The sequence below is a fragment of the Cyprinus carpio genome, chromosome B18 (genome assembly GCF_018340385.1).
Source record: "Cyprinus carpio isolate SPL01 chromosome B18, ASM1834038v1, whole genome shotgun sequence".
Taxonomy (NCBI): domain Eukaryota; kingdom Metazoa; phylum Chordata; class Actinopteri; order Cypriniformes; family Cyprinidae; genus Cyprinus; species Cyprinus carpio.
Genome location: NC_056614.1, coordinates 3,209,437 through 3,226,190, shown reverse-complemented (window position 1 = coordinate 3,226,190; position 16,754 = coordinate 3,209,437). Strand labels below are relative to the sequence as shown.

General features: G+C 39.6%; 1 protein-coding gene across 16 annotated transcripts in view; it reads right to left on the bottom strand.

Moving 5' to 3' along the window:
- The window catches only part of LOC109109277 (protein Aster-B-like), a 149,669-nt gene that overhangs the window by 9,860 nt on the left and 123,055 nt on the right, over positions 1-16,754 (bottom strand). For all 16 annotated transcript variants that reach the window (XM_042743473.1, XM_042743474.1, XM_042743463.1 and 13 more), the window contains 9 exons: positions 13,427-13,447; positions 2,548-2,632; positions 2,022-2,125; positions 1,837-1,932; positions 1,675-1,755; positions 1,302-1,417; positions 1,029-1,200; positions 753-945; positions 147-293 (listed from right to left, as the gene is read on the bottom strand). In XM_042743473.1, coding sequence (XP_042599407.1) covers positions 147-293; positions 753-945; positions 1,029-1,200; positions 1,302-1,417; positions 1,675-1,755; positions 1,837-1,932; positions 2,022-2,125; positions 2,548-2,632; positions 13,427-13,447 — 1,015 coding nt within the window. The remainder of the gene's footprint in view (positions 1-146; positions 294-752; positions 946-1,028; positions 1,201-1,301; positions 1,418-1,674; positions 1,756-1,836; positions 1,933-2,021; positions 2,126-2,547; positions 2,633-13,426; positions 13,448-16,754) is intronic.

Sequence of the window (16,754 nt, the reverse complement as noted above, 5' to 3'; positions counted from 1 at the left end):
TTAAATCATTTCAATGCCAATTGAGTTGAATTATTTGGCAAACAACCGAGTAATGCTCTTCACGGTCTTGATCACTCCATTAGGGTTTCTCTAAAAGTTCAGTCAGTTCAAAGACAAAGGAATGAGTGTTTCTGAAGTGTTCTGACCTGTAAATCTCCTCTGCTCCATGAAGTCTGTCATGAACTGGGACTCGGTGAAGAGGATGGTGTACAGCTTATCAACACTGAATTTATACACCTCGTTAATATACTGACGGCCATTCAGATCCTCGTGGAATGCTTGAACCTCATCCCCTGAATAAATATTCAAACAAAAAAGATGAGCTGTACAGCACTTATCCACATCTGTGGAGAATCTCACACTGTTCACTATTCAAATTATGTTTCCAGAATAAGACAGAATATGTATCCACATGTAATAAGGTATAACAATTAACTGATAAAATTAATACAAATTAAGATCGCTTTGAGCTGCTTCCAAACTGGGAACATTTTTAAATTGGTTTCGGTAACGTGAAAGTTTGCGCTTCACATTTATTTATTTTATTTTAATTACATTACATCATATAATTAAAATTAAATAAACAAATACTTAAATTCTATTTTTGATTATTAAATTAATTTTAATTAGTATATATAGTATTATATATATTAGTACTAATTTTTAGTATATAAAAATTAAATTTTGCACGTGTATAAAGTTTCAAACATTGATTCAAACATGAAACAAAAAGAGTTTTTTTTTTTTTAAACCTTCATCATCTGTCTCTGAGGAATCACTGAGGTCAGTGGGTATATCCTCATTGTCGTTGAAGTCGAGTGCCAGTGGTGGCACAGGATCCAGAGGACTGGCAGGCTCGCTGTTCCTCTCCTCAGCCAGCAGAGGGAGCGGCAGCAGATCTCCATCAGGAAGGCAGTCTGTGTACTCCTCAGCTGCAATATCAAACTGACACCAGCAGAGGGCACTATTTAAAACCATGTCTCTTAATAAGACCACACGGGGGAGCGTGCATGAGTGCATATACTCACAGACAGTGGTGTATCAGTGCTGCTGGGAGGTGTGGTGGAGGTGATGGTGGAGTGTGTGATTGATCTCTTGTGTGACGGAGGAGAACTGTTGTCTGGCTTGTTCTCACTGCTGCTCTTGGATGAGTTATCATTACTGACCTCGTTCTCCTCCGCTGGGATCTCCTCACAGTATCTGAACAGAGAGAATGCGGACACTATATTTGTGCAACATTCACGTCTGTTATAGACCAGATCTGAATATGTTGGTTATGAGAGCATGCACATATAACTCACCCCATGGTGTTGAAATCATCATCAGGTGGCACATAGTCTTCATCATCGCTAGTGAGGCCCAGCTCATTTCCATAGCACTGATGTACGAAGTGCCAGAGCTCTTTAGGACAGAGAGGCTGCGCATAGAGTATATGACACTTTATTAGATAACATCAGATATAACACATCTAATATTGCTTAAAATATACAGACAAAATTCAGCTTAATTCACAACATGAGCATTTGAAGCAGCAGGTGACAAAACTGCAGTGCGCTTATAATAATGTGCTGGTGTGGATGCTAATACAGTTATTGTTATAGTTATCTTTCTTGTTGTGAACCGGCGTTAACTTAAACTTCATATACTGTATATACTCCTATACTGTGCTCATACCTTGTCCAGCAGTGCATTCTGCCAAAGTCTGAACATCATCATGTAAGTCCTGTCTCTCGCACCAAACGATGTGAAAAAGTGCTGAAGGGAAGAGCAAAGCAGGAGATGAACATCAACAAACAACCTCTGTGTTATGTGCTGTGTTATCTGAAAGACTCTCACCTTCTCAGTGTCCGTGCACACCTGTATGGCATTGGGAATCAGACGCGCAGTTTTCTCTTTCGTCATGGAGCAGATGTCTTTCAGCCGAACTGTAAGCTGCATGAATTGCAACAACAAAAACTCAACTCTTCTCCAATCTCTCTAGAGGCTGTAGCTCCAAAAATCTGAGTTACAGTAAATCATACCAGTGTCTCCCAGCGAAAGATGTTGCTGTAAAAACAGATCCAGTTTTCAGAGAGGTAGAGGCGGCCCTGCAGGAGAATGTCCCGCTGGAGAGCGCATGAGTAGTCTGCCAATGACAGGACAAGGTCAAAAGATGCCCCTCCTGTTACATCATTCAACTGAATAATTTTGTTTTCTAATGTTTTAGTTTGCATTCATCAAGTTCGAAATAAAAGGAGAAAATCACATAAAATTAAGTACCTTAAAAGTGTTTAACTATTAAAATTAACTATTAAATAAAGTTAATTATAATTATAATTACACTCGTTAACTGATTATAATTATTTTTTAAAATGATAAATATAAAGTATAAATTTAAAGTTGCATATATATATATATATTTGTTTTTACACCTTCATTTAATATATTCAAGTAGAATTTTTAAAAAATTATTTTAAAATTATTATTTTAAAAATAAATAATTTTGTTAGGTAATATACAGTAGTTTTCTTATTATAAATAAAGAGGTTAATATATGAGAGCTCTTACCCACAATAAGGCGCTCTGTGTCTGGTAACTGCTTGAAGAGCTTCCTGAAGTCTTCATTACGCTGCTTGTATGTGGGACTGAGGACCTACAAAACACAAAAATCAGTAGATGAGGGACACACTCAGAAAGAGTGTGCATTAAGAGCATCTCCACTCTCACAGCTGATCATCAGATAAATGCTGCTTTAGTTCTGCCATGCAGCAGCGCGAGATGAACCACAATGAGTTCATTCCCACTGTAGAGTCACTTCTCATTCACAAACACACTCTTCACTCCTGCTAATGAGTGAATATACACCTGGCATCAGTAACAGCAGCGCACAAACAGCCTTTACAGACAAATGCTCTGAGAAAAGACAGGACAGTCACTTCAGCTTGAATCTCGAGGTGTCTTAAGATCAACCATGTAAAACGTTTTCTTATTCACTAAATTTAACGTGACACTGTTGCCATGGAAGCAAGATAAGATAATAAACAACAAAAGATCATAAATACCTTTAGAATTATACAGAATTTATATTATTTAACCACTGAATTGTATTTCAAAAATATGAAATTAACATGTGTATAGACAGTACTCACACTGTCAACATTGAATGTTTTTAAACTAATTTTTTACAATATTAGAATAAGCAAATAAATAAATAAATATATAAATAAGCATAAATAAAAAAGGATTACAATTTCAGTGAAAAGCGTATTTTGTCTGTTATACACACAATTTTATATATTATGCTTATATTTTCAAAACAGAATTTATGAGTTACTATAATATAATATAATATAATATAATATAATATAATATAATATAATATAATATAATATAATATAATATAATATAATATAATAATTCCTTGGTTTATCATGTCCTTGTTTTATCATCTACACAATGCACACACCCATCTATCAACTTCTACATACTCTCTATGTAATATTATATTATATTCCTAAAAATATGAAATTATTGTATTTAAGCATTAAGCATCGTATGTAGATATGTGCAGGTATTTGGTAATGCGATATATCACAGTAATGAATACTAAATGGCACTTCTAAATGCCGTGAATAATTATATATTACAAATTATTCAGAATTTGGAATGCATTTTAAGAATACTTTTCCCATCAACTGGTCAAAATGCACAACACCGCTGTTGAAAGAGCGTGGGCGCTCTGATGTAAACAAGCACGCATGAGAAAAACACGGGGGAACACGTGAGAGACGCTCTGAATGAAAGCACATTCACTCTCTGACAGCAGATGGCGCTAAACTGCAGAAAATGCAGCCTTGAAACCCTATAATTAAAGCAGCTGCGTTACTTTGCGTTACTGTTTTCCTAATTAATGTCCTTCAGTTGCTTTGACGCAATCTTTTTTGTTTAAAGCGCTATATAAATAAAGATGACTTGACTTGACTTTCTAAAACGTATTTAAATAGCTTTAAATAGTCATTCAGATTTGTGTATTTGCTATAGTGTTTATCACAGTGCCAAATACTTAAATATTTAGACTTAACAGGCTATTTATTTTCAAACTTTTTTTTACATTTTAATCTGGACTACAACATGCCCTAGATATTGTTTGAAAGTGTTTTGATTCTTTATTGTTCGTTCACACTTTACATTAGGGCTTCATTAGTTAACATTAATTCATTAGTTAACAAACTGCCAATGAAAAATTCTTCTGAATATTCATTAATCTTAGGTATTCCAATATTTAATAACACGTTGTTAAAATCGAAAGTTGCAACTGTGTTATTTAATGAGCTAATATGATCTTTTTAACAAAGATTAATAACTTCTGTGGCAAATGTAGCTATTGCTCAATCTGAATGTTAATGCATTAACTAAAGTTAACTAATGAGGTCTTATTGTAAAGTGATACCTATTGGTCTTTATAGTTCTTTTTCACTTTAATCGGTGTAAAACTTTTAACTTTAAATATTTTTCTGTACTGCTTTATTGTATTTAAATGTTCAGTTATTTTTGTTATAAGAAAACAGTTATTAAATATGTTATACTGTATTATGACCACTTTTTTTAAACTAAATTTCAATACCGTGGTAATATCGTATACCGTGATAAAAGCATTAGCAATTAATCACAACATGAAAATTTGATACCGGCATATGCCTAATTGTATCCATACACTTCAGACACTTCAGTATCAACATTTTAATTTTATGTTTTTACTAATTTCTACCCAATTAGAATGAGTAAATAAATTAAATAAAATATAAAATAAATTTATATTAAAGCTATAAAAATTGGGGTGAAAACTGAAAAGTAAAAAAAAATCTTGGGTATATGCAGACACTCTGTATACTCTATACATAAACATTAGTTTTTTTATATATTTATATAATTTTATTTAATTGTGTTGAACATTGGCCTATTATTATCGACAGTGCACCCTAAACTAGTCGTATACTCTTCTGTTGAATCCTTATACAGACTCACGGCAGGTATGTCCTCATCCTGGTACGGGTCGTCCCGCGGGCCCCACTGCCAGTTCTGGTCCCAGTCTGAACCCTGAATTAACCAGCCCGCCAAAGCCTCCTCCAGCTCCATAAGAGTCTCCCAGTCATCCTGAGAGTCAAGTGATGAATCCATGTCTCTGTGCATGTTTCCTACTACAGCCAGCAGCTGAATCAGTTCATCAATGACACTCCGCTCACACTGCCAGATCCTGGTGAGATTTTTGAAAAGGGTGGGTCTGTAGATTCACTCACTCCTTCAAGGTACGTCTAGGCTATCGCAGATGTTTATCAGGGTGTGACCTCTATCAGGGTGTGGGCACTGGGCTCTCCTGACTAGCGCCACATGATTCCAGTGCAAAAACACACTCACACGCAAGTGGCCTTTAGTAACCTCTGCAGACAGATGCTTTATTATGCTGCTGTTTGTTCCAGTTTCCCACCGTTTGTGCTGGGAAAGAGTGTGTATGTGTGTCCGTCTTGATTCTTTTTGTTTCTTCAGACTGTGAACACTGTGACCAGAGAGTCAATAAAGCAGGAACAGAAAGTTGCTTCCACAAATCAATCGTTACCTTAGTATGCAATGGCCACAAATATCTCTATTACAGGTTGGTTGTTGGCTTTCACCGAACATTCTTCTTGGAGTTTAGTCCATCAAAGATCTGATTCTTCTTATTACATAAAGTTTGTGCTTGTTTTCTGCATTTCTTGTTAGACTTTAGAGAAGAAAGAGTCTTCTACAAGTTTGAAACGGACTACGACAACACATAAAGAGCATCTAAAGAGCATGTCCGTAGGGTTGATCCGCAAGCAATTATCAATTGTTACCTCAGTATGCAGTGGACACTAATATTTCCATTAAAGGTTGGTTGGTGGCTTTCAGGGAACGTTCTTTTTGGAGTTTAGTCCATCAAAGATGTGATTCTTCTTGGTCCCCAAAGTTTGCGCTTGTTTTCTGCATTCAGCAGCTGTTGTTGTTCGACCCTAGAGAAGAAAGATAGTCTTCTGCAGGTGTGAATCCGACCACGACGACAAATTAAGAGCCTAGAAAGAGCCTGACTAGAGAGTCAATGAAGAAGGGACAGAAAGTTACTTCCGCAAGTGATAATCGTTACCTCAGTATGCAATGGCCGCTAATATCTCCATTGTAGGCTGGTTGTTGGCTTTCAAAGATTGTTCTTCTTGGAGTTTAGTCCATCAAAGACTTAATTCTTATTCCTAGAGTTTCTCTTGTTTTCTGCATTTAGCAGCTGCTCTTGTCACACTTCAGAGACGAAAGATCTTCAACAGGTGTGAAACGGACCACGATGACAAATAAAGACCATCCGGAAACACTCTGCACCAAATCCTCGGGTTCTCAGGTCCTCTATTTAATGATTTACGCTTTCCAATGTAGAATTCACACTCGCATCTCTCAACCCCAAACTACACTCACTCGCTCCCTTTCATTTGTGCCTAAAGATAACCAAGAACAAAGACTGACACATGATCTGCAGCAGTCATAATGCTAAGAATGGAAATCTGCTTGTGCAAGCAACAATGCCGTCGCAAAAGTATGCTCTCTTCAGCGCTTATCCATAAATATCCATAAAGGCGAATGGATAGTGGCTCTCAATGGAGAAGCAGATACTCAGAAACATTCCAGACCAGCAGAAACCTAAGCAGATACTGGGAGCAGTTCTATCTGTCCTGCTGATTTATGTAGAGCTGGATGTGTGTGAGTGTGTTTACTCCTGCTGATGAGTATGTAAAGTCAGTTACTTATTAACTAAAAAAGTAAATAATGAGAGACGCCGGTGGCTGGTACCAGGAGTGGGTGTAACGACTCCAATAATGTCATCAGGGGATCCCTTTGTATTCTAATGTCACAGTGACAAGTGAGACAATGTCTAGTGTGTGAAATATACATCAGCTTTTGGGATGTGATCTGTTGAGGTTAGTCTCTTGCAACTCAAATGGTTTTTTATTTAGCCAAAAGTCCACCTTAAAGGGATATTTCACCCAAAAAGGAAAGTTCTGTCATCATTTACTCACCCCCATGTCATTCCTATGTATGAGTTTCATTCTTCTGCTGAACACAGAAGAATATATTTTGAAGGATCTTGATAACCAAACAGTTTTGATGACCATTGACTTTTGACATTGATTTTTTAAATGTGACCCTGGACCACAAAACCAGTCTTACATCGCTGGGGTATATTTGTAGCAAAAGCCAAAAATACATTGTATGGGTCAAAATTATTGATTTTTATTTTTTATTTTTATGACAAAAATCATTAAGACATTAAGTAAAGATCATGTTCCATGGAGATATTTTGTAAATTTCCTACTGTAAATATATTAAAACTTAATTTTTGATTAGTAATATGCATGGCTAAGAACTTCATTTGGACAACATTAAAGGTGATTTTCTCAATATTTAGAACTTTTGCACCTGTGGATTCCAGATTTTCAAATAGTTGTATCTCAGCCAAATATTGTCGGATCCTAACAATTAACTAACTTACTAACTAGCTTATTTATTCAGCTTTCAGATGATGTATAAATCTCAGTTTCGAAAAATTGACCCTTATAACTGGTTTTGTGGTCCAGGGTCACATATGTTCTTTTATGCTCTATAAAAGAAAGAAAGTCATACAGATTTGGAACGATATGAGGGTGAATAAATCATGAAAACATTTCTGGTGAACTATCCTGCCCAATATCACGGTAATTCATACATACAGTATTTTACTAAGTGGCTAATCCATACAAATTCGTACGACCTCACTCGTACAAATTGAAAAGATTTGTGCCAAATCATACATATTTTACTAGTTGCACAATTCATATGAATTTGTACAAATGACCTACACCTAACTCCGCCCCTAAATCTATCTGTCACAGGGGTCTAGACAAATCGTACAAAATCGTACGAGTGAAGTCATACAAATTCATACAAATTAGCCACCTCATAAAATATGTACGAATTGGTCATGAGATAGCGTTGAACTATATCCTTTTAAAAATCTTTAAAATAAAGCTATGTTAAATTCTGTATGTGTCATCTATATCTATATCTAAAGTCATAAAAATGTCAATATTGATGTTTGTTAATATTTATCACAACAAAAGGTGCTTTAGTTCACAAGCATTTTTCATTATATGAGTGTCCAGTGAAAGTATATACTAAAAGGTTAGTTAAAAACATTTTTGAAAAATGTAAAATTACAATTTTTTTTTTTCACATGTAGGCTGCCGTTTAAACTAAGAACCATACATTTGTTTAGTACACGTTTGAGAACTTTGATTTAACATCCATTTGGGTTCAAACCTAAATAGACATCAACCCAAAGTTTTTCACATAAGAAGAAATTTCGAATGTTGGTAACTAAAGAGTTTAAACTAAACCCAAAAACTACACTGATAAGTTGATTTCTGTAGAAAACTAACAAGAACAAAGGTGTGTTGTGAAATTGCTGCTTTAAAATAAGCTAATTCATACAAGCTTTGCTCCTATAAAGAGTCAGATGCTGTTAATAATCAGCACTCTCTGGTAAACCAAACATCCCAGAGCCTAACTGCAACACAGTACAGCAGCTGACATTCACTTTCGGTGGTCAGTCAGGCTCAGAAATCACATGATGACGGTTGAGATGTAATCACAGTGCTCTCAGGGCCATGGGAGATCATCACTGCCCATTCAAACACTTCACAGACAGAGCATCAGAAATGTTCTAAACATACTGTATAAATATAACATCAAAACCACTGTGTGAGATCCTGCCCAGTATGCATTTAGTATGCATCAAACAACTCACATCCGTGCAGATGCAGTGCAATCAACCAATCACATCACACCACTGAGGACCAGAGCCAATCAAAGAGATGCAAAGTCTATTTACTTTGACTCTTTAATGCCGCCGCCTTTGTGAAAAAGAAGTGTGCTTAATTGTAAGGAATGTGCCCTTGTAGTGTATTTCAAATCTTAAAACTACATTTTTTTTTATTGTACTTGCCGATCATATAAGATTAATACAATAAAAGTACTTAGAGTACACTTTCATGACTGCTATGTTTTAAGTACATTTTTTAATTTAATTTTTAAAACTATATAATAATGTCAGATTAAAATATTTAAAGAAGCATGCTTATTCTATAGTGTTGTAATCTGGGTTTTGTATCATGTTCTTGTTTTCATGTCTTTTATTTTGTAGTTTGATTGCTGTTTGTGTCATGCTTCCCTTGCCCTCATGTATCTCTCTCTGCCTTGTGGATGTGTCATGTTCATTGAGGATTATGTTCAGGACTTTTGTGGATTGTGTCATTTGGTGGCTTTTAATGATGTGGACATTTTTCGAGTGGGTTTAAATGAACCCATTCATTCTCAGTTGCCTTGGGGGAAGATTCATTGGTCACTGGAACAGTATATAGACTTTGGTTTGCGCATGAGTGGATCTACTTTTACTGGGGATGTCGTGGAGGAGGAACACAACACTTCCTCAAAGTCTGCTCACATCATGCCTGCCAACTAACGTCGAGCCTGCTACTCCAGGACCTGCTCACCACATGCCAGTTAAATCACAGTTTACTCCTATCATGTCTACCAATTCAAAGCCTGATTACATCATGTACATCAGAGTCCGCTAACATCATGTCTGCTACCCCAGGGTTTGATCATGTCATGCCTGCTAATGCCAAGTCCTCTTCACGTCACGCCTGCCAAGCCAGAGCCTGCTTACATCATGCCAGTCACTCAGGAGATTCTTCACAATATGGCCACCATTCAAGAGCTCCATCAAAAGATGGCCGCCACAAGAGTCTCTTTGTAAAATGTTCACTCTTCTAGAGTCTCATAACGTCGCAGCTGCCATTTCGGAGTTTGCTCACGCAACGCCTGAGTCCCCGGCCAAGATGGCCGCCATGCCTGAGCCCTCCACAGATGTGGAGCTTGGGCCAGGACTGATTGCCAGTATGATGGACCCACCACTGATGTCAGTGCGAGCAGCTGGTATCCCCAGCGCCTCAGCACTGGCTGTCACAGAGACTATTCCCCTGAACTCAGTTCTTCCTGTAATGGCGGTTGCCAGTTTGGGCGTGTGGGCTGCACACTGCGCTCCAGAGACCTCTCCTGTCCACGAGTCTGCTCCTGAGGCCTCTCCTGACCGCAAATCCACTCCAGTACCTCCAGAAGGGGCGGGTTACGGTCAAGGAGGCCGTGCGTGAACTTGTTATGGCCACGAAGGCCATCAAGAACTCTTTGCCTGCTCTGTCACAGCCAAGTGGTCTGTCCATGTCTCCGCTGCCGTGGCTCCCCGCTCAGCCTGCTTTGCCATGGCTCCATACTGCTCTGGATCTGGCCCAGGTCCCCCTCTGCTCCATTGTCTGTCACTGCTTCACAACCCAGGTCCCCCCTGCTCCATTGTCTGTCACTGCTTCACGGCCCAGGTCCCCCTCTGCTCTACTGCTCTCAATCTGCTCCACGGCCCAGGTCCCCCTCTGCTCCATTGTCTGTCACTGCTTCACAACCCAGGTCCCCCCCTGCTCCATTGTCTGTCACTGCTTCACGGCCCAGGTCCCCCCTGCTCCATTGTCTGTCACTGCTTCACGGCCCAGGTCCCCCTCTGCTCCATTGTTTGTCACTGCTTCACGGTCCAGGTCCCCCCTGCTCCATTGTCTGTCACTGCTTCACAACCCAGGTCCCCCTCTGCTCCATTGTCTGTCACTGCTTCACAACCCAGGTCCCCCTCTGCTCCATTGTCTGTCACTGCTTCACAACCCAGGTCCCCCCTGCTCTACTGCTCTCAATCTGCTCCACGGCCCAGGTCCCCTTCTGCTCCATTGTTTGTCACTGCTTCACGGCCCAGGTCCCCTTCTGCTCCATTGTCTGTCACTGCTCCACGGCCCAGGTCCCCCTCTGCTCCATTGTCTGTCACTGCTCCACGACCCAGGTCCCCCTCTGCTCCATTGTCTGTCACTGCTTCACAACCCAGGTCCCCCTCTGCTCCATTGTCTGTCACTGCTTCACAACCCAGGTCCCCCTCTGCTCCATTGTCTGTCACTGCTCCACAGCCCAGGTCCTCCTCTGCTCCATTGTTTGTCACTGCTTCACGGCCCAGGTCCCCCTCTGCTCCATTGTTTGTCACTGCTTCACGGCCCAGGTCCCCCCTGCTCCATTGTCTGTCACTGCTTCACGGCCCAGGTCCCCCCTGCTCCATTGTCTGTCACTGCTTCACGGCCCAGGTCCCCCCTGCTCCATTGTCTGTCACTGCTTCACGGCCCAGGTCCCCCCTGCTCCATTGTCTGTCACTGCTTCACAACCCAGGTCCCCCCTGCTCCATTGTCTGTCACTGCTTCACGGCCCAGGTCCCCCTCTGCTCCATTGTCTGTCACTGCTTCACAACCCAGGTCCCCCCTGCTCCATTGTCTGTCACTGCTTCACGGCCCAGGTCCCCCTCTGCTCCATTGTCTGTCACTGCTTCACGGCCCAGGTCCTCTTCTGCTCCATTGTCTGTCACTGCTTCACGGCCCAGGTCCCCCCTGCTCCATTGTCTGTCACTGCTTCACGGCCCAGGTCCCCCTCTGCTCCATTGTCTGTCACTGCTTCACGGCCCAGGTCCCCCCCTGCTCCATTGTCTGTCACTGCTTCACGGCCCAGGTCCCCCTCTGCTCCATTGTCTGTCACTGCTTCACGGCCCAGGTCCCCCCTGCTCCATTGTCTGTCACTGCTTCACAACCCAGGTCCCCCTCTGCTCCATTGTCTGTCACTGCTTCACGGCCCAGGTCCCCCTCTGCTCCATTGTCTGTCACTGCTTCACGGCCCAGGTCCCCCTCTGCTCCATTGTCTGTCTCTGCTCCACAATCTAGACCTGTTTCATGGGCCTGGCCCTCCATCCCTCCCCCTGTTCCGCCTCCGCTCCACCACCCTCCTGAACTTCTTGGGTTTTGTTTGTTTGGACGTCTGGAGTCGCCCTTAGAGGGGGGGAATGTAATGTGGGTTTTGTTTCATGTTCTTGTTTTCATGTCTTTTATTTTGTAGTTTGATTGCTGTTTGTCTGTTATTTTTCTGTAGTACTCTTTTTAAAAGTATGCTAAAGTGTACTTCTTTTTCACAAAGGGGTATTAATGCCATGCGTCCTGTTTTTGCAGTTGGTTTAGTAAATTCATCAAGGAAGGTGCTACGATTACATCATTAGATAATCACACACATGCCAAAGCCATCATTAGTATGACAGAAGCTTTTAAGACTCAATTCAGTCCTCATACGGAGCGTTTGGGGAAGGACTGGTGTGAGAGGGAACAGAGCGTGGAGAGTAAAATCATGCTTACTCTGAGAATGTGCTGTCTCTCATTCTAAAGAGAAAGAATGAAGGAGAGAGAGAAGAGAGGGGCAGACAAAAATAAAAAAAAAATAAAAAAAAACAGACAGAAAAAGAAAGCAAAGATTGATGGAGATATTGTGGGAAGATATTGTGGAATGAAAAGTGATTGAAAGATTAGTGTAAAACTACGCTCTCTTGTGGCTAATGGTCTAAACAGAATTCAAGAGAAAATCTTATTTGTATTGCTATAATGATAATTAATTATACAACATTAAAAAAGTATTCTGAAGTATTTAAAGTATAAAACTGTACCATGATATAAGTTATTTTAGGCATGCACCTCAGAGTACCATGTAATATATAGTCAAATATTCATATTTAAAAATGCAATTTTAATGGGAATATGTCATATGAAATATGTAATTCTTTAAAGAATTTCTTATGCCAAAAAATGTAAGATAATACTGAATTTTAAACTTGACATTTTAGAAACATTCAAATTCTGACACTCAACAATGTGAAGAAAGCAGATGGTTGTTATCAGCCACGTTGACAAACAGACATAAAATATGAGGAAATTGATAACAAGATCATGAGTCAGATAATATTTGCAGCCAAACTGATGAATGTCAGAGGAAAGAGCAACAAATCTGTAAATCATTACAGTAAAACAACAGAAGAATTCTACTGTTTGATGTCCAAACACCTCAATGTTCACATCTTACACACAAATACACAAGTAATTCTATACTTAATCATTTCAAACATAATGCCTATTATAAACAATAACTAATATATATATATATATATATATATATATATATATATATATATATAAGTGAAAATTATTTTTAATTAATACATTTAATTAAATTATCCTGTTCCCTTGCCCAAGACATCTCATTTTACAGTAACACAAAAAATGCACTGTGTGGTGACATTGATGGCTGTTTATATTTCAAGGTAGGTGGACACACAACCATTAGTACAAGCATAAACACACACACACACACACACACACACACACACACACACACACACACACACACACACACACACACACACACACACACATTATTATTATTAATATAAGGTGTGACTTACGTTGTACCAGCTCTGGCTTTTCTGAAAGAGAAGGAAAAGAAAATGACTATATTAAGGAGAGCAAAACATTAGCTATGCAGAACATTATTTGCATACACCTCTCACAGCGAGTGTATATTTACAGACTGTGAGGGTTGGCCGAGGGCCTGTCATGTGGCAGCTGGTAAAGTCTGCTAGACTGACACTTCCCTTCACCGGATAATTACACACACATACATCATTTGTTCTTTCCACAAATAGTGTAAAACAAAGATAGATGGTTAAATGAGCAGTTTCAAAGCTGATACGTCATGGGAAAAAGACAAATTCACACCCGCATAACCCAAAATAGAAACTTAAAGACACTTTTAAGGGGGTGTTTGTATACAGGGGTGAACTGACATCACTACCGCTCTATTTATAACCTAACACAGTCTAGCTCAGTCTAGATGAGCCTGAATGTTGTTTCACTCCCTTCATTCCCTTAAAAAGACCCTTAAAACTATTTCTCATAATTAGAACCTTATATCTCGCAATGTGGCTTTATTTCTCATAATAATGACATTACATCTCTCAATGTGACTTTATTTCTTGCAGTCATGACATTATATATTGCAATGAGACTTTATTTCTTGTAATTATAACATTGTATATCATATATTGCAATGAGACTTTATTTCTTGTAATTATAACATTGTATATTGCAATGTTGCTTTATTTCTCATAATTATGTTATATTTCGTAAAATGACTTTGTTTCTCGTAATAAAGACATTACATTTCACCATATAACTTTATTTCTCCTAATTATAACATTACATCTCACAATTTGACCTTTGACCTGTGACCTGTTCTATGCTCTCTGACGCGCAGTAAGAGCCGCCAAACTCCGATACAGGGAACAAATAGAGTCTCATTTTCAGCTAAATGACTCCCGACGCATGTAGCAGGGACTAAGGACCATCTGTGCCTTTGGAAACAAATCCTCTGCAGAGGTGAGAGCAGATCCGTCGCTGGCTGACGAGTTAAATTCTTTCTAAGGTCGCTTTGAAAACAATCTAAGCAGCGCGAGTCTGCCGATCAGCGCGTCTGAAAGCAGCAGTCTGAGAAGTGATAATCATGTAATCGCCGCGTCGGAGGATGAGGTTCGGAGGGCTCTAAAGCGAGTGAACGTCAGGAAAGCAGCCGGATCTGATGGGATTTCTGGCCGTGTTCTGAGGTCCTGTGCTGATCAACTCGCTGGTTTGTTTACATCAATCTTTAATGATTCCCTTGCTACTTCGGTGGTTCCCACCTCCTTTAAAAAATCTGTCATCATCCCTGTGCCTAAGAACAATAAACCCTCTTGTCTGAATGACCATCATCCAGTTGCCCTCAAATCAAAAGTCATGAAGGTTTTTGAGGGACTGGTTAAAAAGTACATTTGCTCCTCCATCCCGGATACTTTGGACCCTCTTCAGTTTGCTTATCCCCCCAATAGATCCACTCCTGATGCCATCTCTCACATCCTGCACTCTTCTCTCACGCACATTGACAGCAATAACGGGAACTATGTAAGGCTGCTATTTATCGACTATAGCTCAGCTTTCAATAATATAGTCCCCATAAAGCTGGTTTCTAAACTCATAGACCTCGGCCTGAATTCTTCACTCTGCAGCTGGATTCAAGACTTCCTCACCGGCAGACCTCAAGTGGTGAAAGTAGGCCAGTTCATCTCCAGCTCCATCACCCTGAACATAGGAGCCCCACAGGGCTGTGTCCTCAGTCCCCTGCTCTACTCTCTCTACACACATGACTGCGTCTTCCCACAGCTTCACATCTATTATCAAATTTGATTCACAAAAATAAATAGACCGCATACTTGGATGAGGTAGAGAAACTTACATCATGGTGCCAGGACAATTGTCTCTCTCTGAATGTGAGCAAAACTAAAGAGCTGATTGTTGACTTCAGGAAGAGACAGCAGCAGCCCTATACTCCTCCTATGATCAGCGGGACCCCTGTGGAGAGGGTGAGCAGCTTCAAGAACCTTGGTGTAAACATCTCCGAGGACCTGACTTGGACTTCACACATCCAAACACAGGTTAATAAAGCCAGGCAAAGACTGTACCATCTGCGACAGCTGAAAAAATTCAGGGTCTCTTCAGCAATCCTGAAAACTTTCTATTCAGGGGCCATAGAAAGTGTATTGACTCAGTGTATCTCAGTGTGGTATGGGAACAGCTCCAGTCATGACTGCAAAGCCCTGCAGAGAGTTGTGCGCTTAGCAGAGCCCATCTCAGGGTCTGCTCTCCCCTCTCTGCAGGACATCTACCTCAAACGCTGCAAAAGCAGAGCTGTTAAAATCATCAAGGACTCCATCCACCCCAGTAACCATCTTTTCACTTTGCTGCCATCTGGTAACGCTTCCGTAGCCTGATGGCAAAAACCGAGAGACTTAGGAGGAGTTTCTTCCCCCGGGCCATCAGGCTCCTAAACTCAAAACCAGCCTCTTAACATCTACATGTCTCCACTTAATATTCACTTTATCTGTAAGATATTCATCATTCTCTACCTCACATTGACATACTGACAGTGTCAACCTGTTTGCACATTCTCCTCTTGTACATTCCTGTGTATCTTAATATTTAAGACTACAGTATAGTTTCATGCACATTATTTTCTATTCTTTATTTAATTCTACAGTATACATCTTTTCTTAAATATTTTATTCTTATATTTTTTTGTGTTTACTTTTATTTCATTCTTTTATACATATTTATGTATATTTTCATCTGTGTTGTATTCTTTAATAATTGCACTGTCCATGTTGTGGACCTGACTCACATTTCACTGCTGGTTATATATGCTCTATATAATCGTGTATGTGATGAATAAAAATCTTGAATCTTGAATCTCTTGAATCTTGACCTTTCTCATAATTTCTCATAATTATGACTTTATATCTGTGCAGTGACTTTATTTCTTGTAATTATGGCATTATACTGTAAGTTGCAATGTGAATTTATTTCTTGTCATTATGACTTTATATCTGCGCACAGTAAAACAGACCTTCCAGAAACTCTCCTCCGGATTCACAAACTCTTTGTAAATGTCCGATTTGATAGTTAAACATGTGTATGTTAATGAATTCCAATCATTCGTAAATAGGGCGTTCGTGCACGCTCATTCACAATTAGCATAATCCCCGCCTATGAATTACAGCTACGCAAATTGCGTGTCCAGGAACGGAATGGAATATTCAGGTCTACTTTCTCAGGTTTGGCTCCAGTATACTGCATAAATTCATTTCTCATAATTGAAATAAACAGCAATGTGACTATTTCTCTTAACTATGACTTTATATCTGT